Genomic DNA, 25,616 nt, shown 5'->3' on the forward strand with positions numbered 1-25,616 from the left:
GTTACCCTCCGAATACCTTATAACGTTGCACTTTGAACTTACTTTTCAATAGTTTGTCTGTTTCCATTTTATTTCCTTTAATGTTTTTTTCAACTCTTATAAGTTACCGTTATAGCGGTACAAAAATTTTAAGCGCAGACTCGTCGATGTTACGTTTCGTCGGAGGTTAAGTTCGTACTCTTGACGCGACCAATAAGAACAACCGACAATCGCAAAATTACGCTTGGGTAGCGTACAATATCTTGCGATCGTGAATTTTCTGCTGGGATCTGTAGTTCCGCAAAATGGGCTCGGCTCGACGGTCGTACAGAGTCCGAAAAGCATTAGCCTGCGAACGATAGCGAAACCGCGAAGGCAGCCAAAAAATCAGAATGAAAATCGCCTCTCGAGGTGGCTCACTTGTCTTGTTGATATTCCAACAGGTCGCGGAATAACGATCCAAGTGACGCACTCCGAATACGGACAAGTGGTGAGTGAGCCACTGTAACTGTAGTAACCTGGTTCGGCGCACGCTTGCTTCATCCACTTCATGCAGCCTGCAAAGTCGCGATGAGTTCTAATAAAAGCTCGCGCTGCGAATGCGCGTCGAGCAAAAATAATACGACACCTTCTGGAAGCTCGACGCTCTTGCCTGGAATTTTAATCTGAAGCAAGTTATCCGTGACGCCTGAGAAGCTCGCATTATCTGTCATACCGGGACAGCCGATCACCTACAGAAAGTGAAAGTCAGTGTCGAATGATGAAATGAATCTCGGCATCGTTAGAACGACATATACTTGGAAGAGGAAAGCAATAATAGCCAGCCCGTCGGGCTTCTCTTGACACGCCTCCATCGAGCCGTACTTCTTATTACAGTGTACCGCTTGAGCTTCCATTGAAAACCTTGATAAAGGAGAAACGCTTGTTCATTTGAAAAGAGAAGCTTTTTTATTTTCTTGCTATTTTGTCAGTTTTGTCGCAACAGAGTTACCAAGTTCCTTCGATAGAATGCTCGGCTCCCCGAGCATCGCTCGGACCCCAGCGAAATTGCAATTCCGCAAACTCGTACTTGTCCGTCAGTGGTCCGCCCCATAACAGTGGCTTGTGCGCGCCGTTCAATTCAAGTTTCACTGAAATTATTCGCTTTGTTTCATTCGTCTGCTTCTGTCGAATTGTTTGTTTTGATCTCGGATACAACTGCGATGTTCATTTGCCAACGTCAATTTCAAATTTTATTTAACATTTTATTTAGTAACAAGAAAAAACCGTTTCGTCACAATTTACGAAAGAAATTCACATACAAGACTAATAAAGTAAAAACTTTGATCGAAGTGGGGCTTGCATTGAAAAGAGAAAAAGTGAGGCTCCAAAGAAGTTAGGATAAACTCGCCTGTGCTGCCGGTATTAGTCATCGTTGCGCAGCTTCTGTCCGATAAGTGGCCTTGCAGGAGTAAACACGGAAAGTTTTCGTGCAGTAGATGCATCCGGTTCAAGTCGACGGGTGACTGGCGCCACTTGGGACGTCCACTCGTCGATGTCCAAACTGCTGCGAATAAAGTGACTTGATTAGCATAACTACTATAGCCAATGGCATTTTCAAGCGCACTCTTATTTTACCTTTCTTCGCTTTCCTCGACATTTTTCCCGACTATAATTTTTCAGCCTGCCTGTTTGCACATTTGAATTTGGTACGAGGTTAAACACGTGCGTGATTTTCCCGATGCGAACGAAAGAATGAAAGTTAAACAATGGAACTCGGGCGAGAAGCCAGTCTGTAAGCAGCATCCATGAAGTGTTCTGCAGCTTGAAATTTCATAGGGTGAGCGATGCGCAGCCAACTTCATCGTTGGCGAATGTGGATAGGTGTCAACTTACAGCGCGTTCCCAAATTCGCGAGTGCTGTGCGTATTGAGTTTCTCGTTATGTGGGTCCAAGCAGTTGCGACCGACTGACCAAAGCGAAATGGAATTCGCGATAATAAAAAATATTTTCATCTCCCTCGGCGTGACAATTTTCATGGGTATATCGAGCAGTCACTAACCTTCGTGTCGCGTCATTCCGTAAAAGACTTTCCCTTAAAGTTTGATCAAGTCAATATACCTAATGACGCTCATAAAAAATCGTCGGCATTCGTTCGGTCGGCACTCGAACGATCGTAGCAAACAGCTCTGAAAGTAATTAATCGTTCGTTCTCTGTGTGGGTGAACAAGCACTGATGGAGCTTCTCGATTGGTCGCTAACTGCGTTCGACTGTCCGGTCACGGGAGCCTTCCTCTACGGCGAGTCAAACAGTCCCGAGAAGTGGCATTGTCAATACCCGGACGCGTGGGGTTGCGCGCAGTCGCCCGTCAACGTGCTCACGCGCGAGGCCACCGTCCTCGCGCCCTCGAAGTCGCTCAAGTGGCGCGCATACTGCGACGAGCCACGGGCCATGAGTATCGTCAACGACGGCAACACAGGTTGATCGTGCGATTGCAAACGCGTCGGGCAGTCACTTATCCGTCCCACGCTGGCCGAGCGCGTCGCCCCGTCGCCGAAAAATTCACGTTGTCCGATGTTCGTCAGTGAGACTGTTTGGCTGCTGGCCATGCCCAGCGTCTCGACCGCATCTGCAAGGCGGCCCGCTGGCCGGCGTCTACGAGTTTCACTCGGCGATTTTTCGCTGGGGCCCTTGCGACGAGGAGGGCAGCGAGCACTGCCTCGACTACACGCGCTACGCTCTCGAGCTGCAAGTCGTGCACGCCAAGCCAGGCCTCGACACCACTGTCGACGTGACCAGCTGCAAAATCGCCGACGCCCTCGCCGTCGTTTCGTTCTTCTTCCAGGTCTCTCGGCCAATCCCTAGTCGTCGGCCGAACTGGCAGCTTACGCGGCGTGCTTTTGTCGCTGCAGGTGACGAGCGCCGACAATCCGTACTTGGACCACGTGGTAACGAACCTGTGGCGCGTCGAGAGTCCCGGCACCGCGAGCCACATTTCCGCGTTTCCCCTCGAGTGGCTGTTTCCCGTGTTCAAGCGCAAGTTTTACACGTACCCGGGTTCCTTGACGCAGCCACCTTGCAGTGAAATCGTCGCCTGGATTATTCAGCCCGAGCCGATTGCCATATCGGCCAATCAGGTTGCTACAGCTCTTCGATTCGGCAACGTGCCGTCGGCCGAAATAACGACGGAATAAGAGAGCAATGGTGTCCAACTCCACTTCTTGTTACAGGTATCGCAATTCCGTAAAGTGCGTTCTATCGAAGGACCGATTCTGTCTAACACGAGGCCGGTTCAAAAACTCAACGACCGTGAGATACTTTATTTCTCGTGAATGCGCTCCGGCAATCCAAGTCGCTTGCCGATAAGTCGAACTTGGGAAGGGAATGTGATGTTTCTCAAATAAAGTCTTGGTGAAATTGCACGGAGAACAATACTTTTATTTGTATGTATTATTTTTACAGTACTTGTCGAGCGTCGAAAACGAGCGATCTCAAGACTGAATGTAACACCGATGCTTGGCACAACTGTATTTTTTTATCTAACACTTACACCAGATGTACGTAGACACACTCATGGACGATTTATTATAAATACCACTTGTTGTATACACTGCGCCCTATCAATTCTTTTTCAGCTCTCTACTATTCATTTGTTTTTAATATTCAACAGTGAGTCGGCGCGTCAATATTGGTATTTCACTTGTAGTCAATTTCTATTCATTTAACAAATTAGTTCAGAATCACGCATTATTTTAAATAGTATAAGTGCTCTATTTTTATTCATTATCTTTCAGTAATTCGACTGTCAATCACATGTATTTACTTTACTTTTATTTCAACTGAGCTTGTTCATTTGAAACTTCTGCGAACATTCGAGTTTTTGAGGCACACAAAATTCCGAATTGTAAATGACATCCTACGCTCAGAAAATCAAATGATTAGAGTATTGAGGTTTAAACACACTGGATATAGCTGGTTCCCTATGCATAATATTACAAAGAATGTTACATCTTCCGATAAATGGACTAACGTAGAGGTTAGCGCATCCAACATCGTAATTTTACTAAGAAAATACTATGTACTTATATCTATGTTCAATATCATACGTCTTATTGTATTCCAAGTTTCTTTCAGCAAAGATAAAATGTTTGCCTATAAATCAAACAGTCCAAAATATATATCATTTTATTATTTTTTATATTCCTATCGTTATTAATTAATTAACAGTTCATTGCATTTCTATTTACATAAAATTCCACGCGTCCAATTCATATTAACGTTTAGATTTTTACAAATATTCGCAATGATATTCAATAAGTTTTCTTTGTAATTTTAATGTTTCCTAACCTTAAGAGGTTATCGGTAAAATTTGAAATGTAGGTGAAATTTCGTTCGGTTGTCTTTATAAAATATTGTCGTTGAGTACATAGTGAGTATTCGTATAATTTTGGGAATTTTTCATTTCTTGTACATATTGTATCAGTAAAAAATAATAAAAAATTACCTACACTTGATTTTCCTTCGTTTTTTTATAGCATCGTACAGAGATATCATTGGAATACATAGGCCCATAAATAAGTAGTCTTAACTTTTGTCAAGGCGAATTCTATTTTTGTGTATTTTGCGAGGCAAAGTCCAAATCCGACATAAAATTTAATGAACGAAAACATCTTTCGTTCGTGGACCTTTTATGATTGTTTTTAATGATTTTCATAAAAAAAAGGAGATAGGTTTATGTAAATAGCTTCAAATTAGAATACTACGAAAGACATTGAAAATCGTATTTTAGTTTAATTTTGTACCAGTATCTAAAATTCCATAGCATGGAATGGAGCCAACTAACGCTATTGTCCCTTAATTTCCATAAAAAATGAAAAAAATACTACGAAAACATCGTGTAAAAATATCGTGTTCTTTGCATTTTTCTTAAAAAATGTAACATGGGTCCATCGATTTATTTATTGTCAGATTTGAATTAATTGTCGAAAATATATAGGAACAGATCCGTCCCATCAAAACTTTAGACTACTTTTTTAAGTGGATTGATGTTGTTTACATGGTGAAAATCACACGTAACATTGTATTAAATATGAAATATGCCTAAGCATTTAGAATTTTTCGATACAATCCATTCGGGCATATTCCAAGTTGGTTTTTTTCTCATCACGTAACGCTGATAAGCTCCAGCAAAGTTGACCACTACGTTTGGATGATCATGGGCTGCTTTGTGTGATTAAAAATGTGAAGAATAATTGTTCCGCGGAGACAAACCGAATATCGAACGTAATGATAAAATCGCATAATTACATGTTGCTTTTTAAAACTTTGTACTATTGTTATTCAGTGGCAAAATAGTTGTCTTCTCCTATAAAAGTACATGTTTCTGAAGCAACCGAATAGACGCAGCTTAAACATCATTGTTGAGTGGTACGTAGAGATGTACACACGCTACTGGGACACGTTCGATACTGCATTCAACTCCTCAGCTTTAGAGCAAAGTACGCACGTGCTCTTTTGTATATTCATCGCGTTCATTGCCTCTGTGAAACTTTTCAGATTACCCCAATTTGATGAACTGAGAACAATCGTCCGTCTTGTAGACTACATTCAAAAACTCACCTTTAATTGAATGTACACCGATTTACACACGCATTTGAACATTCCATGGAAACGATTAGATCTATAAAGTTAGTGTTACCGTAATAATCTAATGAACAGCAGACTTCGGTGCCATTGAATACATGCAAAGTCTTCAATTTTTCTTCTAATAGGTTTGTAATAAGAAAAATTATCTCGCAAATTTGCCCATTGTCTTTTTAAAAACCGTTAAAAAGTTATGAAAATTAACTCGTTTATAAAGCAATTAATAACATTTGTACTTTCAAAATTATTATATGTCAATATTTGTGTTTATTTTCTGTTTTTATATTTGCTTATGTATTGCATTCGCGTGTGTATTTCTTCACATACATTTTTCGCAAAAGCCATATTAATATATCTTATTTACACAATTCAATTGCAAGAGTTAATCAAACTGCAAGGCCCTGAGTTCCTGAATGGACTGACAATTTACAAAAGATCCCTTCTGTCAAGCAAAGTAATAGAAATATGTTGATCTAGCAAATATAATATTTTTGGCTGACCGCAATCAATCCTGATGTTATTTCTTATGGTATTTTACATACCTGAGTGCACGATCTCGCGAAAAAGTTTCCGACAATGATATGATACTCGTATCAACTGCTAGCCATTCTCAATGAATCGACTCATCAATCGGCAAGACTGTTTAGGCGTAAGGATCGCACTCATAGGAAAGCTTTGCCTACCTCACGCTACTCTGCCGCATGTCGCGTCTAACAGTGCCGCCGCTGCTGCGACTGGCACGACGGTTATGCTATCCATTCGGCGGCTCGTTACTAGCTGCCTTGCAGAGGCAGCTTGACACGACGATGCCAAAAATCTGCGAACACATTGCGATACACAGCGTGATATATTGGTGTTTGCAAGAAAACGACGAGTGCCGCTAAACCCTTGCGACTGCTCGACTTGCAAATTATGTCGTCGCGAGGGTTATTCAGCTCGATAATTAGGTTGCTCCAATGGATAAGCAATCGTTGTCGTGCAAATGTGATTACCTGTGCGCCGACTATCGTCAACGCAAATACTATAAGTGTGAAGCTCTCGTCGTGGAACCAGGTCCTGATTTTTTCCAGACATCCCTGCAACGAAAGCAATGCATTTCGCTCTAGTCTAGTTAACGATCGACGAATACACGGCGAATAGCTCGGCTCGAAAGGAGGCCCCGAGCCTTAAGAACTTAAGAAATGCACGCATATACACTCACGTCTTTATGCCTGAAGCCAGTGTGCACAGTGACTTCTTGCGCTTGGCAAGCATTCTCGTCCTTTGGCCGAGGATAGAGCCACGGCTTCTCATTCTACAACAGACAAGCATGTCGAACGATGCTTAGCTCGTTATTCCGCGGATTCACGGATTGCGAATAACGAGCACTTGAATACACTCACGTTTTTGTAGAACACCCTTGAGATAACGCTCATCGGGCTTCCTGTATTCTTCGCCTGAAAAGCAAACGCGTTTATTTTCATGTTCCCCAGAAACGACAATAACTCATCATTTTATGCATTTTACGATAGCATTACTAGCACAATGGGGACTACCAATGAAGCGTATCGTTAATAACTTTCAAACAAATAATAACATTATTCAAGCCTTATTATTTTTAATACTTCGTGATTCCGTTATGTTATTACTGAAGTATTACGAGCATATAACCGACATGAACGTAACTAGTGATGATTGTGTGATGGTTGTTGCGGTTAGTATCTGAGCCAGCTCAACCATTTCCTCGTGAAAAAGTTTTCGAGTACGAAGCATTTAATTAATCGAACTCGGTAAAACTTGACAATTCGGCAGAGCAAAAGAAGAGTCAGAGAGTTACTTCGGTATCCTTGAGAACACAGCACGTGAGTGGCACCTGTTTCCTCGTGCCGGAAGCGAGACTGTCGCGCCACCATTGGGTGCCGTTGAAGTCGGTATCCTTATAAATTCCACAGCAGTTGAACTGAAAAATAATCGGGGACAATGAAATAGAAAAAAGTGGATAAGCGTTAGCTACAATTTATCTCGCGGCATATCGGCGTCGGCTTAATTGAAACGGAGATTCCATTAAGTGCAAGGGTATATCTACGTCTTGAGAGCTATTTGCTTAATTTCAGTGATATATGACATCCATTTCAGTAAATCACGATGCTCGTTCAGCAGCAATAAATTAAATCGAATCATAAAATTTTCACTACTACAACTTGGTACGTATTACAGCCGATATCATTTAGTAAAGGGTGCCAAACAGTTTCGGCATACTATAATAGCCATATTATCACGGCGCAATAAATTTCATATTTCGGTAGAAATAAATTCGACAGTCACGGCTTTTGACTCGAGCATTATTGTTTGGCTGATTTTAAATAGTTAACTGTCTATGAAAAAGGCAAGCACTTTGGTATTTTTGTATAAACACGTAAACACACGTAGCCACTGTAGAGAAAACACGTTACTGGATTATAATTGCACCGCAACGAGTATAAAGGTACATTGAATAGAGATCGAACACAAGAAAAGGGGCACAGGACGCCTATCTAAAGTTTTTATTTAAACTATGCCAACGAATGTAAATTGGAACGAGTTTGACGATAGGCTTGAATCTGTCGTTGAGTCGAGTGATATATACCTTGTACTGAGCAAAGTCCAAGCTATGGCTGAACCCCACGTCACTGCTGCTAGAGTCGTGGCCGTAGTGGTTCGACAGTCGCTCAATCAATCGAGACTCAAGGCCAGTGAGTGCTTTATAAGCCATGAAGCCGAGTACCGCTGCCGTCGCTATTTCGGCGACTATTAGCGTTATCAGCAGACTCATGTACTGCGAATATCATGCAAATTAGACTTTTACATGTACGACAGCCGATTTTTCGATTGTGATAAATTAGACGCCAAAGGATTAGGGAGCGGCGAAGAAAAGTGTGGTTTTACGACGAGGCAATAAACTAAGCAAATAACTAAATACAGTCACGAGCATCACAATCGACGCGGATTAACAGCTCGTAATCAGTTCCTGACGGTTATAGCTTATCTCGTAGTTTAAACGTACGAAAAGGCTGTCGGAGTGCTTGTGCGGAATCAGCCGTGCTCGAATCACGGATGATGCAACGAGATAGGCAAGATCAACCGTAAGAGAGCCCAACTCACTTTATATTTGTAGCCGTGGCAATTCAGCGAACTAAGAGATCAAGCGAGGAATAAACTTATTAAACTACGGCTCGCTGTATTGGATAATTTTGTCGATAATTCGCGGCTCGCGCCTTTCCCCTTTCCGCCAGCGTCGTCTCTTGTAATCGATTGGATAATTTCGACGCAAAGCTTTAGTGACAAGTGATTGGCGTTCAAACTATTCATTTAGAAACGTATTTGCTTTTCGCTGTGTGGCGTCGTGTAAAATTATTCTTTCGAGTAGCTTACGCGGATGATTTATGATTATACTCTACTTATTATACGATGAGACTGTAACTCTGCGAGGCTTTGAGAGAACGTATGCGCAATAAACGATCACATGGCCCATGTCAGATCACGAACGCCAGGCGGTATTTGCATAGTACATAACTCTATATGCAGACTCCTTTAATAGTGCTGACTTGCAAAGTGTGTGTGAGGTCAGACTCAAGTGTCAGCACTATTTCCTCGGAAATACAATGAATAAGACGACGCATAATTGTAATGGGATAAAGTTAGAAAAGCGTCCACGTCGGTTTTTCGCGCGCTACGCGCGTTAGACAAGACTATGCCAATGATAAATTTAATAATTTTTCTGCGATATTTTACGCGCTAGCAATTACCTCGTAGTATTTGGAAGGAGCCAATCGTAAAAAAATTTTTTTTGTGGTTCCATGGAAGAAATCGGAAAAATTCTGACTGATCGAGATGTTTTGTTGTCTGCCTGTGATGTAAGATTGAATGTTGGCAAAACTGACACGAGATTCTCACGCATGGAAAGTAAACGTGATACTCACAGTTGCGAGGGAGCACTTCGTTGTCTGCATAACTGCACGGCAGCCAAAGAAGCCAACAACAAGCACAGCGACTCCGAGGCCGACAAGGCCATAGGCCACTATGTATACAGTCTCGTGGGGGGCCTCGTCCGGTGCAAACAAATTCAGCAGATGGCCCTTGCCCGGTTCCATTAATAGCCATACTCCAACCACCATCACTGTGCAACCTGTCAACTAAGGTACATTCCTTTTTTACCGATTTCGCTCTACACAAATATTCCTTGTAAATTTGTTCATTCGAATAATCGTAATCCTTAGAACACATCACTAGCAGAAATTATCAAGCGTATCCACGTATAGCCAATAGAAATCAATGAATGCATAATCCTTACGACAGTTTGACTGAAATTTAGTCCACTTTGCATTACAAATAGTATTTTCCTTGTCGCTATGTATAAATCAGTTTCAGACGACGGAATAAAAAAAAGTTATTTTGAAATTGTATTTCGGAAAATGAGAATTTTCTATGCAACATTCGAGACTCACCCATATTAACAAGTTAAATGTGAATAATGCCACCTTAGCGTACTTCATTTTTGCAAATCTTTGTTATCTTTCATGGATCTGAAAAATGTAATATCCATTATAGATGTTATTTGACATAAAATTAACTAATAATGAATTTACTAACCCTCAATGAAAAGCTCAAAGTAATTGGAACCGCCTTGGCAAACTTCATTCTGGCGTGTGCCTTTCACTAATTCTGAATCTGAAAGATTGAAAAAGAAACGAATACATACAGCACGGTACTGTCTCATTTTCATCACTATATCTTTATTTATTGAAAATGATCAAAACACTTGCAAAGCGTAATAAAATACAATATTTTATCTTATTCACTGCAATAGATATTTTCTACAAAAATAAAAGAGGGTAAATGGAATAGCTAGAGGTGAATCTCAGCATGGTAAATAATGAAAAATTGCTTGACTATTAAGGTAGCTTAACAGATGAAAATTATTATTATCACTATTTAGCGCAAATAATCATCGACTAGCGTTGCTGTCAACATGTTTTCTTCGTTATTTAGAGTTACTCTAGTAGCCTTGGTTAAATCCAGATAGAGCTAATGGCCAAGCACACGTGAAAGCTTTCTCGGAAAAGTAAAAAAGACGCTGAGTTTACAGACATCTTCCGAGTGTTGTTCTGTACAGTCACGAACTGGACTAGTGCGGCTTAGATAATGTACAAGTGAAATATACTTTTCTGTTAATATTTCAAGTATAAAACGCATTAATGGGCCACGAAGTTCTTCATACCGAAAAAAAAATTATCTTCCATTTGCATACTTTTAAATAATTAGGGCCGTCTTGTAAACCTTTGCCTATTCAATTCACAACTTTCAATAAATTAACACTTGGAATTAGCACATTGAATGAGGAGTTATTCATAGTCACAGCGATCGAATTATTGAGCTTCTAAGCGATTAACTCATTTTATTCAACACTAGAATTTTCCAATAATAATAATTTTGAGATTGTTTGTTGCAATATACTCGTATTCTGAATCTCTAAAATTTGATAACTTCACGATTACAATACAAAAACTCAAAAAAACGTCAATATTTATTGGCTGTGAAGAGATAACAGACTTATAGAAACAATGAACATAAAGATATCAATTATAAAAAATAATACGACGATGAGCTTAATAATTTTTTATATAAACATAATAATACATACACGTATATATGAGAGTATACGACGAGTCAACTTAATAAATCAATAATTAATATTAAATTGATAATATCCTATTCATAATATCATCCTAGGAAATTTCACGCGTATACTACGAATATTTTCTGATTTTTTAAGAACATTTGGAGTTAAGTTTCATGAGAATTAGAAGAGCACATACATAACAGCTAAGTCGTATGATTTTCATAAATGTTAATTTCCGCAATGGCCACCAGCAAGACGTAGGTCGAATAAATGTCCAGGTCGTATATCATGTGCGATATTTGATTATAGTTGATATTAATGTCTACCCACAACTCAAATTATAGATAAATATCTCGAATGGCGTATAGTAGCTTATAAATAATAAAGATTAATCACGCTTTACTGCGATCTGATAAGTGTAAGGGTATTAGTTTAATAGTTTTGAAATGACGTATTTTTCAGACTAGAAAGTTACTAACAAATAAAACTTATTCGGAGTCGCAAGAGCCCAAGTTGAGAAATCTTAATTGTTTAGCAGACAGCTATAGTTGAGAAACTGTCATTCATGAAACGTACAAACTACCGCAAAGAGAAGCAGGCTATTTCGATATTCCACGTGGATCAATTGTCTCGACGCCAAAGTCGATCTCCCGAGGCTGAACCACATCAATTCGCAATACACGTACAGCCGAAATCCGGAGAGTAACTTAAACACAATAGCTTCAAGGGTTACCGAACACTTTTATTCCTATTTCTTTTCTTAAAATCGGTGTACGAATTTTTAATCATGTGCCAATATTCGAAAGTAATGTAGTATTTTATTTTCGAAAAATTTATATTTATCAGATGCATGTAGATTGGAAGAACTATTCAAAATCAATAATCCAATGTGCACTTGAGGTCGTCCACATGAAATAACTTTCAAAGTATTCGTTGAATTGAAGAATAAAATTTTAATAAAAGAAATTTCTGACATATCTAACAGATTCACCCGCCTTTAGCAGAGTAAATGTCAGCGAGAGTTGGCGTGAACGTGAGCAATCCAAAGAAAAAGAGGAAACATTCAAGTGCGCACAGGTGGTTGAATCCACGGAGCTGTACGCCTGCCGAGATCTTGACTTATTCTACTTAGAGAAGCAAGTCACGGCAGCACGCGCATCAAAGTGATAGCGATGAAAACTTTGGAATAGCAATGCGCAGGAGGTGAATTCGTGAAACGAGGTCATCCATTAATGAAACATTCCCCATTTCCTTGCCGACTTAACTCACATGAATGATACATGATACATGGTATGCCCTTAATTGAATTTTTCGTTTTTTATTCGCGCACCGCGAAATACATTAGCGCGAAAGGAATCTCAACTGGTTATGGCGACGCAGCGCCAACTATAACTCAGAATTTCATTAAAAAATGGAATACATTTAACACAGCACGTGAATTTCGACTGAAATCCAATGGCGCTGAGTACATTTGACCTACGTTTCCAAACGTCCTCCTGCGCCAAAGAAAGAATTGAAACGTCAATATCGCTACACTCAAAGCAAAAAAAGCAGTCCTCAAAGCTCAACCGTCGTTAATAAAAAGCCGTGAAAAATGGGGTACTTGCGATATTTACCCGTCGCATGGTACTGCTCTCATAGAAAAAGAAAATCACTCGAAATTCTGACGGTACACATCGAAACGCGCACCACAAAACCAAACCCAAGAAAAAAAAAGAAAACAAAAAAACTGTCGCACAGCTAGATCAATCTGAGCTAGTGGAGCGAGCACTGATACGATTCCGCGAGGTACGTACGGAGAAAGCAACTTCTCAGCGCAAACTTCCGCCGACTACTGGCGGCAGCATCCTACCCAGCAAGCGCTCCGAGCTAACTTTCCTCTTCTCCCATCCTCCTGCTCGCGAGTGCGCGCGACCCAGAGACGCGTGCGCCTCTCACTTTCCCTCTCTCCCTCTCTCCCTCTCTCTCACTCTCTCTATCCCTCTTCTTGCTCAACCTTCAACTACTTTACCACTGCGTGTACGGATTGATCAAATACGCATGAATACGTATAGCGGGCAATTTCCAAAAATCCTTTATTATCATTTACGATTTTGCTTTTTGCTTCTACTTCTGCTTGGCTCGTTTCATTGTATTATACACCTAAATAGATTGCGGCGTCAAATTTTTCTCAATGACACTTACACCGTGAAATGGATTAATCGAATTTTCAAGGACGAATTTGATCTGTTCGAGCATATAAACGTTTGAAAATATTGATCTCTTTTTCATATGAGAGCCAGATTATCGAGATTGGGGGATTAAATTGTAAAATATTAGGATGAGTAAATTATAATTTTCAATGTTATAGAAACAGAAATTGTATTCTGTAATGGAGGTGTATTTTACTCTAGAAACACCTAATCGATTCTTTTTACGTGAAATGCTATTATTCAATATTTATCTAGATTGGGAAACTTATCCACGTCAAAATTCTTTTTGATAACACACTTATGCAATCATCAACACTAAATAGTGGCAAAAAATAACGTCAACGTTTGATACTTACTCGTTATTTTCAACAGTAGAAGAGCTTTTTGCGCGTGAAACGTCGATAAATACAGAAAAAGTATTCCTACGCCAAATACGATTTCAAATACTGACATTTACTTAACTTGTCACAGCTATACCTTTACATTGTCCAGGTTGATCTAAATACAAACCACCTATCTAAAGATCAGATTTAAACATAGAATTATATACAATATTTATAAAAATAAAAAGGAATTTTATTTTCATTTTTGATTTTATGTAAAATAAAAAAGTTTAGCTTTCAAGTTTATTGATTTATAACAGTATTGGATAATCCTAAATTCATTTTGAATTGATTTTTGTTTCTCATAAAATGACATTTTCCTATGAATTTATTACATTATTATTGACAAAGGACTCGATTTTGCGAATTATGGATTTGCACTTTTCTTCTTTGAAAACGAACTTGTATTTTCTTCATTGAATGAATCGTGAGCCACTTACGCGGAAACAGCAATATCCTGAATAACTTGAGTGAAATTCATAGTATAGATATCAAGCTGTTCCAGTTTCGGTGTCACAGATGCATATGTTTTATTAGTTTCAAACAATTATTCAGCCTTTACGTTGCATTCATTTCTGTTAACAATGATTCACACTGTACTTTGCGTCGACGTATGGTAGTTCCATTGCCGAGTAAAGTTAACGAATCACTCGCTTTTTTCCATTGAGTCTGTTTTCTTCATTGTTAGCGCATGATCCCGTTTTCCACGTCTCTGTTTCTACTGTCTGCACCATGCGTCGCTCGTGGTACTGGAAAATTCAATGCTACCCGCGGAGAATAGGATTTACGCGGACTTTTTTCCTCTTCACGCGCAGTGCAGCCTTTCTTTCGTTTCTTAATCGTTCGTGCAAATAATTTTATGAATTTGTATAGGATAACTTTTCGCGGTCGAATGCCGAAAAAAATTTCAATGTCGTTTTTAATGCGAACTTTTTTTGAATTCTTAGAATATAAAATATGTCCGTGAACCATCTTTCATTTCAAGACTGCCCATCTGCTACTATCTTTTTGCGAATATTGCATGCAATTGCACACTTTGACGTAACGCAATTGGATCAGCGAAATTCAGAATCAAGAAAATAAAAAACAAATTTTGTCAATAGTGCGTAATAGAAACTTATGTTGCTCGGCTTATGAATGCAGAAATCAGAAGCTGTCTCGTCATTTTGAAAAGCAGCTGCTTTGATCAGTAAAAATGAATGTCAAATTACGAGGTACATTTCGAAATGCGTATGTTCAAAGGAATACGGGAATTACTTTTGATGGGCATTGAGCAAAAGTCAGCACATGCACAGAACAAACAACTTATTAATTATGTAATAGTATCAGTCACGAATAACTTTAACTTTATGAATACTATTTATAGCTAAATATTCGTCATTGTGAGGCGACGACAATCTTATATTTATATGTGCGGATATATGTGTCCATGTGTCTTTTGTTTATCGTTATTACATTGCTAATATCGTTGAATTTCCCTAAATACCTAGGAAATTTCGTGTGATAGATGAAAAAATTGTTTTCTAGTAGAATCATCGAATAGAAAAAAAAATGAATAGTTATTTTTCAGAAAAAATGTCAAGGAAGGAATTAATCGATAAATACAAATATACAACGCACGATCTTTTATTTTCCGAAGAGCAGCGAGCAGCTTCGTTAAAAAGTGATAAACTGCGTATGATATATGAACAGGTGGGTACTTTAATTAAAGACCAGCGGCTATTAGGAGCAAGCTTGCAAGCTATTCAAATGCGCCTCTTACACGGCGAAAGTAAGTTAAGACGCAAACGAGAGAGGAGGCCTGGTAATTACAACAACTTTCGCAGTCTATGTGCTTGTATTCTTTTTTGACCCCATTATCCTAACGAATGCCTGTTTGAAATTTTATATGCAAAAGTGTCGCCACGCCTCGCATTGCCACAAGCCCTTCTTGCTTTCCCGCTGCCTTCCACCCCTCTGCCTCTCTATTCCGTGAGCTGTTAGTACGTATAGCACAAGCTATCCATTATTTTCTATTTTTAGTAAGCGCCTTTTTTTCTTTCAGTCTACGCCTTCAAATGAAATCGCTCGAGCGTATCGTGCATTTTTTCTTCTCGTCTCTCTCTCTCTCTCTCTCTCTCTCTTTCATTCTTACTAAACTATGCCGACATTTTTCGTTGTGTCCCGCTCATCGCCTTATGCATTCCTGTCAAATTTATGCCTAAAATGAAATAAATTGCGTTTCTTTTCACTCGTCATTCCTTATTGCGTTAGACGGTTCTAGAAATGACGTCATGCTTGGCAACTTTGTAAAAACGATAACACAGTTTTTATTAGAATTCAAATGTGAGTGTACATGGTGAATGTAAAATGAGCAGCGCTGAGAACGTTCAACAATTTTCGGCCTTAATTTTTAGCCAGACGAGCGCATGCAGCTTGACTTTACATCACAAGTGAACCCTAGAACAAAGTCAAACTCTGAACACGTCAAAATTCGAATTAATTTGGCTACGTGACTTGGCAAGAGGCGGAAGACCTGCTCGGGCGCGTTTCTCTTGGGTTGACTACGGTGTATGGCAGCTACTTGAATGAGAACTCCTCCGCCGCAAATCCACCACTCGCTCTGTATAGTCTCATAGACTAATTGAATTTTAGCACTCGCAGACAAATCTTGCTGGATATAATGCGACAATTTTCCTTTGTGAAGCTTACGTTTAATTTCATTAGCTTCGGTAGATTTTGATTTGCAGTTCCCGCCATGCCTGCATAGCTCTTTACTGCAAAAGAACGTTATTATATAAATATTCGACAAGTAACTCTGTGGATCGAACCTGAAAAAAACGTAGGTTTCTGGTCGGCAAATTTAACAACAATTGGAATACGTCATGTCAACGTATTTGTTTTAGTCGAGGTAATCGTGAATCAAAGTCTTACTTCGATAAATATACGGCTTACACGCGTGCATCAAAATCTCATATCACAATTCGATTCGTAGAATACGTCATTCGGTAAGAAAAACGTAACGAAGAAGACATTGGAGTGTTTCTCGAGACCTGCTCAGTCGAGAAGAGCAGAGTTTGGGCAGCATCCGAATTTAGCCGCGAGCAGGATAAAGGCGGAACGCGTCGCGTCCAGAAATAGACTCGCGACTGGGGTAACGCACGCGCGCTCGATGCACCTGGGCAAAACTGTTGCGCCGGTCGATATAAGCTCGCTCGCGCCGCCCGCGCGTCATTCTCAACCTTCCTCTCCGGCGCGGCGCTCGTGCTCGCGCTGAAAGTGTGTCAAGCCAATGATGCGCCGAAGCGATATTTGGACGGTGAAATTGTCTGTGACGATGACGACGCGCCCGCCAAGCTACCCCGACAAAGTATATAACGCAAATTTCATCATCATTTTAACACTTTTGCATTCACATTTCAGTTTAATGTATATATATCCTTTATCCATGTTATACATATTTTGGATAAACGTACGAGCTTGTACGTATTTAACAAAAACATTTTAATGAACTAAAAAAGTGAAAAATAATCAAAGTCAAAAATAAGTCAATGATGCTTTTTTCCATTCAGATTCTGTTGACTCGTCCCATCTTTACATCTGTAAGTATCCTCGGCACATTGAATGAGAATCAAAAATAATGACGTTAACGAAGAGGTTCCCGAAAACATAATATTCACGTGATATTTGTGCTTGACCATAATTTAAAACATAGAACTAAAGTAGTCTTAAGTCAAAGTTTAATATGTCAGCTTATTGCCCGAGGCGAATAAGTAGGTAGCTTCTCCGGCTTGCTTGCACGGACGCCTTAGTATTTTGGAGCTTCTCTATGACGTAATTCGCAGAACTTATCAGTAGCTTTGTATCACGCTTGGTTCTCCCCAAGTTTTCTAAAATACTTAATAGTATTAAAAAAGCGGAACAATTTTTGTCTTAATCGTTTCAGATTGCTTATGTGATATCAATACAGAACTACAACTTCAAAATATAGTATTACGTTGCTTCTTTTGGAAACAAATAATTGCGCTCCCCACCAAGTTCTAAGAACAATACCGAAACGCAAGGCGCAAACTAGCGAAACTGGGAGTGATAATCATCAAATAAGTCGGTTGCCTTAGCTTTCGAAAAAATACGTGTAATGGAATGCAATAAAATTTGCATAATAATATTTTCCAGTCTATTGTAATAATAATATACAGATAGGGAAATAAATAAAATTGAATAGAACATTCATACAGTATATTTATATCGAAAACATGAATTTCAAATGATTATTTATTAGCGATAACGTTACCTGTGCTTCTTCTGTCTACAAAAGTATCCAATGATTTGGAATACGTATTTTATCAGTACTTCAATAACAAAAATTATCGTAGATGTTGACAGTCCAGTCACCATGATTATACCTACGAACATGAGGAAATCCCCGCGAGTCACGCGCGACTCTTTAACAACGACATCTAGCGTTTTTATAAAAAATGGCTGGTCGTTTTTCTTCTCTGGTTCTATGTTTCCCAAGCCAGCTTCAAGTATTTGTTCGACGGTCCGATCGAACTTATCAACGAACGACGACGCAGGCGCAAAGGCAAAACTGATCGGTTCTTTGTGAAACGTAAACTTAGTTATTTTCATAGCAGCATTACCCAATTGAAATCGTTCGATTGCTTTCGTATACTCTTGCATCACGATCTTGGCGCGCGTTACTGAAGTCACGCAGGCAATTCGTTCGTTATTCGATTGAGTTGTCAACAGCTGAAATGCACACTTCTGTATGTTCTCATAAATTCGCGGCTTGTGTCTCAATGATCGTGCCATATCCTTGTTACCTGTATATATTTCGTAGAAGAAATTTCGACTCATGTAAATGGTTACATTGGAGTTTGTAACATCTTCAAGATTATCAAAACGTTTCTCTTCTACTCTTACTTTGAAATCTATAAATTTAGAATACATCAAAGTTGAATAGACCATGTTGAAAACGATAATAATGAAAAAAATGAGTCGTTGTATCGATTTCTTCGGTTGAGTTGCTGCCGCAGTTCCCAAGAGAATTTGCGCGATATCGATGGCTCTCCATGTTCGCTTCGGAAAATTAAGCTTACGGGATATTATTACAAAGCATAACACAGCACCTGCGATTATTTCACTGAATAATTGTACTGGTATAGGCTCTATAAAGCGAAGTTCCTTCACGATAGGTACAATCAGGACATATTTTTCTGTCAGAAGTACTCGAGATAGTATTAGGCCATCATTTAGTCTGATCGATCGCACGAAAAGAGGGATCATTGACAATTCTACTTCGTGTCTCTTTAACATTTTTGCAACATACCTTGTATTTACATCATTCTCACCTTCCAATTGCCTTGTAAACTGGTACGAAAAATTGAACTTTCCAGAAAATGCATTGAAGAAATTAGAAATATATCCAACGCCATTTCTATGAACGATTAAGTTGAGCGGATCGTTAAATATTGCACACGCCATTTCGTATCCATAAAAATTGGTAAGCTTATCGGGAAAAATTTTAGTCTTACGATTCGCATCAATTTCCGAGACACAATTTGAAAACCCGTTGTAATAAAGCAGTTTTGCAGATGTACTCGCCATATCGATCACAGACACATCTAAAACCTTTGAGTCCCAAGCTTCATACAAGATTTTCTCTGCATGGCTTTTATTTCCATCCGACGTTACAATGAGTAATTTGGAACTCACTGTATCGACGAACTTAAAAAAATCATTCAGCTGATTTAATAATACTAATTCACAAGTTTGTGAAAGAAACAATATATACAACGTAGAACCTTCCAATTTTTTTGAGTAAACTGATTCTGGGATATAATTTTTCTTTACGGTTGAAAATTCGAAAACATATGTAGGAATTTGTTGAATAACAGCACTTGTAAATGAAACTTCACTTGAAAATTTATCTTGCCGTAAAATTGTCACTTGACGGAGCCCATGCTCGTCAACAGTTTGTTCTATGATCGCATTCAGAGAAAAAGGTTGTTTAGCTTGTACTATACACTTGAAACAGATTGGAATAAAAAATATATATAATTTCAACCACATACTTAATAAATTAGTTACTATCCTTAAAAAATAAAAAGTATAGATTTTCAAATTTTAATCGCACATTATTTCACGCATAAATAGTTTTGCAAAAATACTATTTTTTATTACAAATTTTATTATTATGATTTATTTCCATGGTAGATAATCATCTTGCTACATCAAAGTTTTCAATGTGAGACCATGCGCCAGCTAAAATGATGTCTATCACAGTAATAGAATGAGTGCAAAAGCAATTATGATTATTGGAAAGAAATTGTGATTACATTAGACTCTATTTTTAATTCATTCCTAAAATATAATATGTGTAATCCAAATATCTCCCTTAATAGATCAAATGTAATGGACATTAGTATTCAATTTAATTTCAGAATTAGATATAATGCTATAACCATGCATATTATAGTCTTTAATCAAAGAAAATTAAATAATTATGTTTTTAAATGATTTTTAAAAGCTAACAGACAATTTTTAGAATTGACCATTAAAAATCTGTTTTCAATTATTTGTATTCATTATAATATTTATAAATACACAGTTTATACAGCTATTCAATACATAGTCACTTTCACGTAATATACACTTAAAATTTTATCGCTTAAATTTTTATTTTACTATGCATAATGGTCCGGAAAGTATATTGAAATAGTTAAATTTTTTAAGCTAGCGCTATAATCATAACTTTATATTACCTTGCTCATCGGCCAACTGATTGAGTTTTAGGTTGATTCTATTCATGCTGTTAGATATTTATTGAAAACAATAAACAAATTGTGGCAACGGCTAAAGCTTTTTTTAACGTGGTTAGACGTTATAAGTGAATTAATATTTCGCATTAAATGATGACAGTATGTTTATTTAAAAAATGTATTACTTTTTCTGATATCGCTGTTATAAATGTTAAATATTATAAAATGTATCCAAATAAGAATAGGTCATAGGAAAAGACTCAATATTAGCTAAAATAAATGTAAAAGTAGATTATTATACAATAAATTTATTGTTACGTCATTAACAAATTCTTGACAAATAATTTTTATTCTTCGTTGATATTTAATTGATCAATTTAAAAGTAACTTACATAGAAAAAAATCATTATTAAGTAGAAAAAAAAAACAGACTTAAATATATCTATCGGCAGTAGTACAAGATATGACTAAGGTACTTTTCCCTGACCGATTATAGAATATGAAAATGTATAAAAAATGTATTTAAGTAATCGTCAGGAAAATGAAGTCACATAGATTAAGATTCTCACAGTTAATTGCAAGAGTCAATTGAATAGTATTATTTCTTTGTCGTTATGCTTTAATACGTGAAATATATCGTACAATCTTTATACTAAATATCATGATATCGATGTAGTTATGATAAAATCATTCGTGAACCAAATATTTTGCGTAAAATTATTGGTTCTCGTATAGTTAATGTTAAGAAGATGATTGAGAATTAGGCGATCTATTAAGACAAATCATGTGAGAAGTCATTGTAATAATATTTGCTTGCTTTTTTTATAATAAAAAGGTAACTTGAGATCGCTCAGTTCCCAGTGGGCTTTCATATAAAAATCTATATTATGATCGAATTTGATTAGAAACATAGATCTATAAGTAGCCATAAGATAAGTAAATAATAATTTACTTACATTAAACTCTTCATTGAGTTTTTGTTCTATCACCATTTAAGTAACAATCCGTTTTTTCGTAAATATATCGTTGTACTAAAATTACAATATTAAGTACACGCGTTAGATCCCTATTTCAACAAAGAACAACCTTCGCAGTCATATAAATTTGGCAGTATAATTGATACATTCACATAAATAATCGATTTCATAAAAAAAACATCACTCAAGCTTACAATATGAAAATGTACAAAATCAATCGTCTCTCGTTACACACTAACACGTTTTTTCCTACAGCGCATATTAAAAATCCAAATAAACCCATTTAATTGATCATTTATCTTTCTTCTTTTTTTGGCAATTCTCAAATGTACAATTAGCAAATGCAATCGTCACAATGCGCTAATGATTAAAAAAATAGCTTTGTTCCAATTGACAAACACGTACATTATTTACACAATCGCTCACTAATGCAAAAAAAAAACAGATAACAAATATACATAGAGAACTACAATCCTCTGTCGTTCGTAACAAGGAAGCTCCCAGGAATAGAACAGGGACAACTTGTTTTTCGAGTAAAAGATATTTCGTTTGACAAAAGAAGAAAAGTAACAATAAGGTATCGCGACTACAGTTCAGTGGTAGTCTCAACGGGGCTCTGTTCGCCAAGATAGGAAAATCCGAATTGCGTGTACTCCTTCCTGAAGACGACATTGTCGTTGGACGGGCTAGCGCTCATGAGGTCGTGGTTGTAGAGTGGATTGAGTACGGGCGTTGCGTCGCGATTGTCGCGTTTGCCCAGGGTACTGCTGTTAGCCGCTGCCGCGGCATTAATATTGTTCTTGCGCCCGAGGGTCGTCGATCGTCGCAACGAGTGCACCTCGTGCGTGCCGGCGATACTTGACGCTCGGGCCGTCGTTGCCGCTTCGGACGAGACTGGACTTTGCTGACCTGTTTCGAGCATCGCAATCATGTCATTTAGTCAGACGTCGCGAGAGTCGCACTTGCATAGTCAAAAGCCACCGATTAAGCCTTGAAGTATTCGGCTGACGACGGTGAATTGGCAAAATTTGCCTTCAATAAAATGCCATGCCCCGTTAATTAGCTCAGTGTACACGTGGAAAATGGCTGTCGTTAGCGAGAAGCTCACATTGATCAAAGGGGACAACACCGACCGATCGAACTTATTCGCAGCGAGATCCGAAGCAAAGTTAATCATGCGTATAATGAAAGTGGCAGTGGAATTGCGCCGTATGACTCGTAACGCCGATATAACGAGCCTCTCGCGCAAATGGCAACGAATCAAAGAGAGAATCTAATTAACTTTGGGATAAAGTGCGCATACCGGTGCTCTCCCCGTTCTCCTTGGTGATGTAGCTGACGTTGTCGAGGCTGAAGGCGTGATTTTTATTACTGAAATCCAGCTGCAAGTCGTTGTAGCTGTCGTTATCGTCGATGGGAACGCTCATCTGCAGCACTTGGGTCTCGTATTCCTTGAGATTTGGCTCGACGTAGACCGGATCGTACCTCGGCACCACGTACATCCGCTGCATGCGCTCCTTATAAGCCTTATACCTGTTGACAATTTTCACGCGGGCCAATGCCCGTGCGTCATTCGTAGTATGTCCCGATGCACAATTTTACGAAATCGCATTAGTCTCTTGGAGCAGCGCTCGCGCGATCGTCAATCATCGCGTCGCTAGAAATTACAACAACCCGCTCGTGTACGGGGAAAAAAAATGCACCGGGGAATTGCCGAATTCGTGAATTATTTACGACAGACCGCGTATGATGCGCGTTCCATTTTGACTGCAGGCTGTGCGCATTGGCGAGTAATTTGTATAATATAAATGTCAGGTGACGGGCGGTCAGCTAATGCCACGGATACGCAAGCGCATTCGATTAATTCATCGGGTCAAACAGTCGTTTCGAACCTGGTTTATCGACTACCATCCTGTTTACACCAAGCGCCATCATCGATTCTCCGGTACAATTAAACCTACAGTCGCTTCGAACGAGTATCAACGAGAAGAGCGGCCGAAAGTTTCATTGTATTCTTTCGCAGCGAACAGAGTCCGCAGAGCTTAACGAATACATACGTAAATATAATAACAAGCGCGAGATAATAATTTCGCTCGAAACATCAGTACGTAGAGAACAGACTATCTAATATGCATCAGAGAGCACCTTTGCAAAAGTGCTTTTACGCTTTCTCTCTTGAGGTTTTCAACGAAATAAACTGGCAAAGAAATGAATTGACTGTACGATTCGCTTAGTGCCTCAGTCTGATGATGTTATGCGCGCACGCGCGTGTGTCTGTATGTGTATGCCAACTCTTCGAGAATTCTAAATTGACACGCGATCATGCAATACAATTCACTTCCCGCGCGCTTCCACTTCTCTTTCTTACTTTTTGTTAAAGAGCGTGCACATGGTGGATCTAGGTGAACGAACTAAGTATATCACTGTTAATAAAAGTTTAATATATAATATATATATAACGCGGGTCGGGTGTTTCGCCTACAGTCGAGCGAAATTATAGAAAAAAAAAGTATAGGATGCGCGTACGTTATCGTTTCAGATAAATGGCTTTTCGATACGCACTTTCGACTTTTCTTTGGAATTCTAGACAGATAATTTTGAAAAAAGAAAGTATATACGGGTAGACAGGTGATTAGGAGTAAAAATCATTTCCAGATTATTTTTTAAAATAAATATATGAAAATATAACGAATTTAGCGAGTCGTGAAAAATAAAATAGACGGCTGAAAATTAAGTGAATAGCCACCGTTATGTTTTCTTGCTTCACAAAGTTGACCAATTATTTCGACGAACTTTTCTCGCAAATTTTCAATGAAACTTTCTCCGTTTAATTGCAACGAGACTTTCTGCGATATCGTAGAGTATATAATTTTATCATCACCAGTTTATGACACATACTAATTTCAAGTATGTATTAGTCGAAGGTATGCGATGCAGAATGTAAAAAGTATACAAGTACTGTCATGAACACAGCGCGCAGTCATAAAAATGCGCTTCAAAGCAAGTCCTTTCATTTTTACAGCCGTTTAAATTTACAAAATACTATCAATTATCAGACTCACCTGGACCACGATACGCAAATGTAAATGATGCCAGCGATGCCAAGTACAAGAATGACAAATGCGATAACAATAAGTGCGTAAGGGAAGACCTCGCCACTGAAAGCGATGGCAGTATGGGTGCGAGCTGGCTCTGGCTCCATTATGGGCGCATGCACGTCAACCACCGTAGCACGCACTAACGGCGACAAGTCGTACGTAATGTTGGACATCGAATGCTTGTCCAAGATTAGCCTGCGAACCAGTTGAACAGGCAATTCACTGTGAGCACTTATTTTTTTCTCTCTTTCCTTTTTTTCACGCGGTGAAAGTTGCATTCCACGGGCAGGTGAACGATTTATGAACTTTTTGCTTTATCGGTTGCCGCTTAATTTGATTATCGACTATTATTCACTGATCTTTTTTCTCTTTTTTATTGTTATAACGTTCTTATCGTTTAAAGCGGCGTTGTGCGATCGTTGAACTAATAACGATTCTGGAGTGGAGGGGAGCAGTGGACAACGTACACGAGAGAGCGGAAAATATTGTAAAATTTTCATTCTTAAGGCAGTATACTTTCGAACGATTTGGCTTTAGCCTTGAGATATTAACTAAGCGCTACTCAGGTAAGCATTTGCTATTCTCTGTATTTCTACAATAAATGTCCATAACTCTATTCCCACTTAAGTGATTTAAAAAAATTCAATAAATACAGTACCCGACGTCGTTGAAAAAATATTTTTTACTGCGTTTTTTTAAATTTTAAGTGCACGCGAGCGTTAAATTTTACGACGAAGGCATAAGAAAACACTACGCCGAACAGTAAAGTTAAAAAAAATTACAAACTCAAACTGAATATTTTCGTCGACAACGGGAACCAAGGAAAACTCAAACTGCACAGAATGACACACACAATCGACGTTGCATAACGAGCGTACTCCTCAAAAACTGATCACTATCTGCTAGCAACGGCAGCAGCAGCAGCAGCAGGAAAACACATTAAACTTGCGTCTGTATAATGAGTGATTCATACCAGGCATAAT

General features: G+C 38.6%; 4 protein-coding genes across 8 annotated transcripts in view; 1 reads left to right on the plus strand and 3 right to left on the minus strand.

Annotated features, from left to right (window-relative positions):
* Positions 1-217: 217 nt before the first annotated feature.
* LOC131666438 (carbonic anhydrase 2-like) lies at positions 218-1,719 on the minus strand. Its single transcript, XM_058939096.1, has 7 exons — positions 1,597-1,719; positions 1,370-1,522; positions 971-1,109; positions 777-900; positions 608-710; positions 400-536; positions 218-328 (listed from the first exon to the last, which is right to left on the minus strand). The coding sequence occupies exons 1-7, from the start codon at positions 1,616-1,618 to the stop codon at positions 218-220; spliced, it is 789 nt and encodes a 262-aa protein (XP_058795079.1). The 5' UTR covers positions 1,619-1,719.
* Positions 1,720-2,194: 475 nt separating this feature from the next.
* LOC131666416 (carbonic anhydrase 3-like) lies at positions 2,195-3,291 on the plus strand. Its single transcript, XM_058939075.1, has 4 exons — positions 2,195-2,438; positions 2,545-2,804; positions 2,872-3,096; positions 3,190-3,291. The coding sequence occupies exons 1-4, from the start codon at positions 2,195-2,197 to the stop codon at positions 3,289-3,291; spliced, it is 831 nt and encodes a 276-aa protein (XP_058795058.1).
* A 92-nt stretch (positions 3,292-3,383) lies between these two features.
* On the minus strand, positions 3,384-13,108 carry LOC131666289 (CD151 antigen-like). 4 transcript variants are annotated; one of them, XR_009302082.1, is made up of 12 exons: positions 12,857-13,076; positions 10,211-10,288; positions 10,066-10,143; positions 9,541-9,753; positions 9,367-9,467; positions 8,208-8,396; positions 7,419-7,541; positions 6,985-7,038; positions 6,804-6,896; positions 6,595-6,678; positions 5,579-6,419; positions 3,384-5,507 (listed from the first exon to the last, which is right to left on the minus strand). XR_009302082.1 is itself a non-coding variant. In XM_058938816.1 (11 exons), exons 3-11 carry the CDS (start codon positions 10,067-10,069, stop codon positions 6,354-6,356), a joined length of 927 nt encoding a protein of 308 aa, XP_058794799.1. In that variant the 5' UTR covers positions 10,070-10,143; positions 10,211-10,288; positions 12,857-13,076; the 3' UTR covers positions 3,384-6,353. The 4 variants fall into 4 exon arrangements, 3 of the variants coding, with proteins under 3 accessions (XP_058794799.1, XP_058794801.1, XP_058794800.1); XM_058938816.1 differs by having other exon boundaries at positions 3,384-6,419; XM_058938818.1 differs by lacking the exon at positions 9,367-9,467 and having other exon boundaries at positions 3,384-6,419; positions 13,037-13,108.
* A 7,776-nt stretch (positions 13,109-20,884) lies between these two features.
* LOC131666298 (cadherin-99C) overlaps positions 20,885-25,616 on the minus strand; it is a 104,472-nt gene continuing 99,740 nt past the window's right edge. For both annotated transcript variants that reach the window (XM_058938835.1, XM_058938834.1), the window contains 3 exons: positions 24,598-24,828; positions 22,839-23,068; positions 20,885-22,444 (listed from right to left, as the gene is read on the minus strand). In XM_058938835.1, the coding sequence (XP_058794818.1) occupies positions 22,122-22,444; positions 22,839-23,068; positions 24,598-24,828 (784 nt within the window). In that variant the 3' untranslated portion in view covers positions 20,885-22,121. The remainder of the gene's footprint in view (positions 22,445-22,838; positions 23,069-24,597; positions 24,829-25,616) is intronic.

The sequence above is a fragment of the Phymastichus coffea genome, unplaced genomic scaffold, assembly GCF_024137745.1.
Source record: "Phymastichus coffea isolate CEN01 unplaced genomic scaffold, Cenicafe_Pcof_1.1 PCOF00058, whole genome shotgun sequence".
NCBI lineage: Eukaryota > Metazoa > Arthropoda > Insecta > Hymenoptera > Eulophidae > Phymastichus > Phymastichus coffea.

Excerpts from the sequence above, each read along its gene's own strand:
- LOC131666289 (XM_058938816.1), bottom strand. Across the intron at positions 8,397-9,366 it reads CTCCTTCCAAATACTACGAG|TACATGAGTCTGCTGATAAC; the intron begins GTAATTGCTAGC and ends TGATATTCGCAG. Across the intron at positions 6,897-6,984 it reads CAAGGGTGTTCTACAAAAAC|AATGAGAAGCCGTGGCTCTA; the intron begins GTGAGTGTATTC and ends TGTCTGTTGTAG.
- LOC131666438 (XM_058939096.1), bottom strand. The coding sequence starts at position 1,618 with ATGTCGAGGAAAGCGAAGAAAG. Across the intron at positions 711-776 it reads TTATTGCTTTCCTCTTCCAA|GTGATCGGCTGTCCCGGTAT; the intron begins GTATATGTCGTT and ends CACTTTCTGTAG. Across the intron at positions 537-607 it reads GAGCGTCGAGCTTCCAGAAG|GCTGCATGAAGTGGATGAAG; the intron begins GTGTCGTATTAT and ends GCGACTTTGCAG.
- LOC131666416 (XM_058939075.1), top strand. The coding sequence starts at position 2,195 with ATGGAGCTTCTCGATTGGTCGCTAACTGCGTTCGACTGTCCGGTCACG. Across the intron at positions 2,805-2,871 it reads TCGTTTCGTTCTTCTTCCAG|GTGACGAGCGCCGACAATCC; the intron begins GTCTCTCGGCCA and ends TTGTCGCTGCAG. Across the intron at positions 3,097-3,189 it reads TTGCCATATCGGCCAATCAG|GTATCGCAATTCCGTAAAGT; the intron begins GTTGCTACAGCT and ends TTCTTGTTACAG.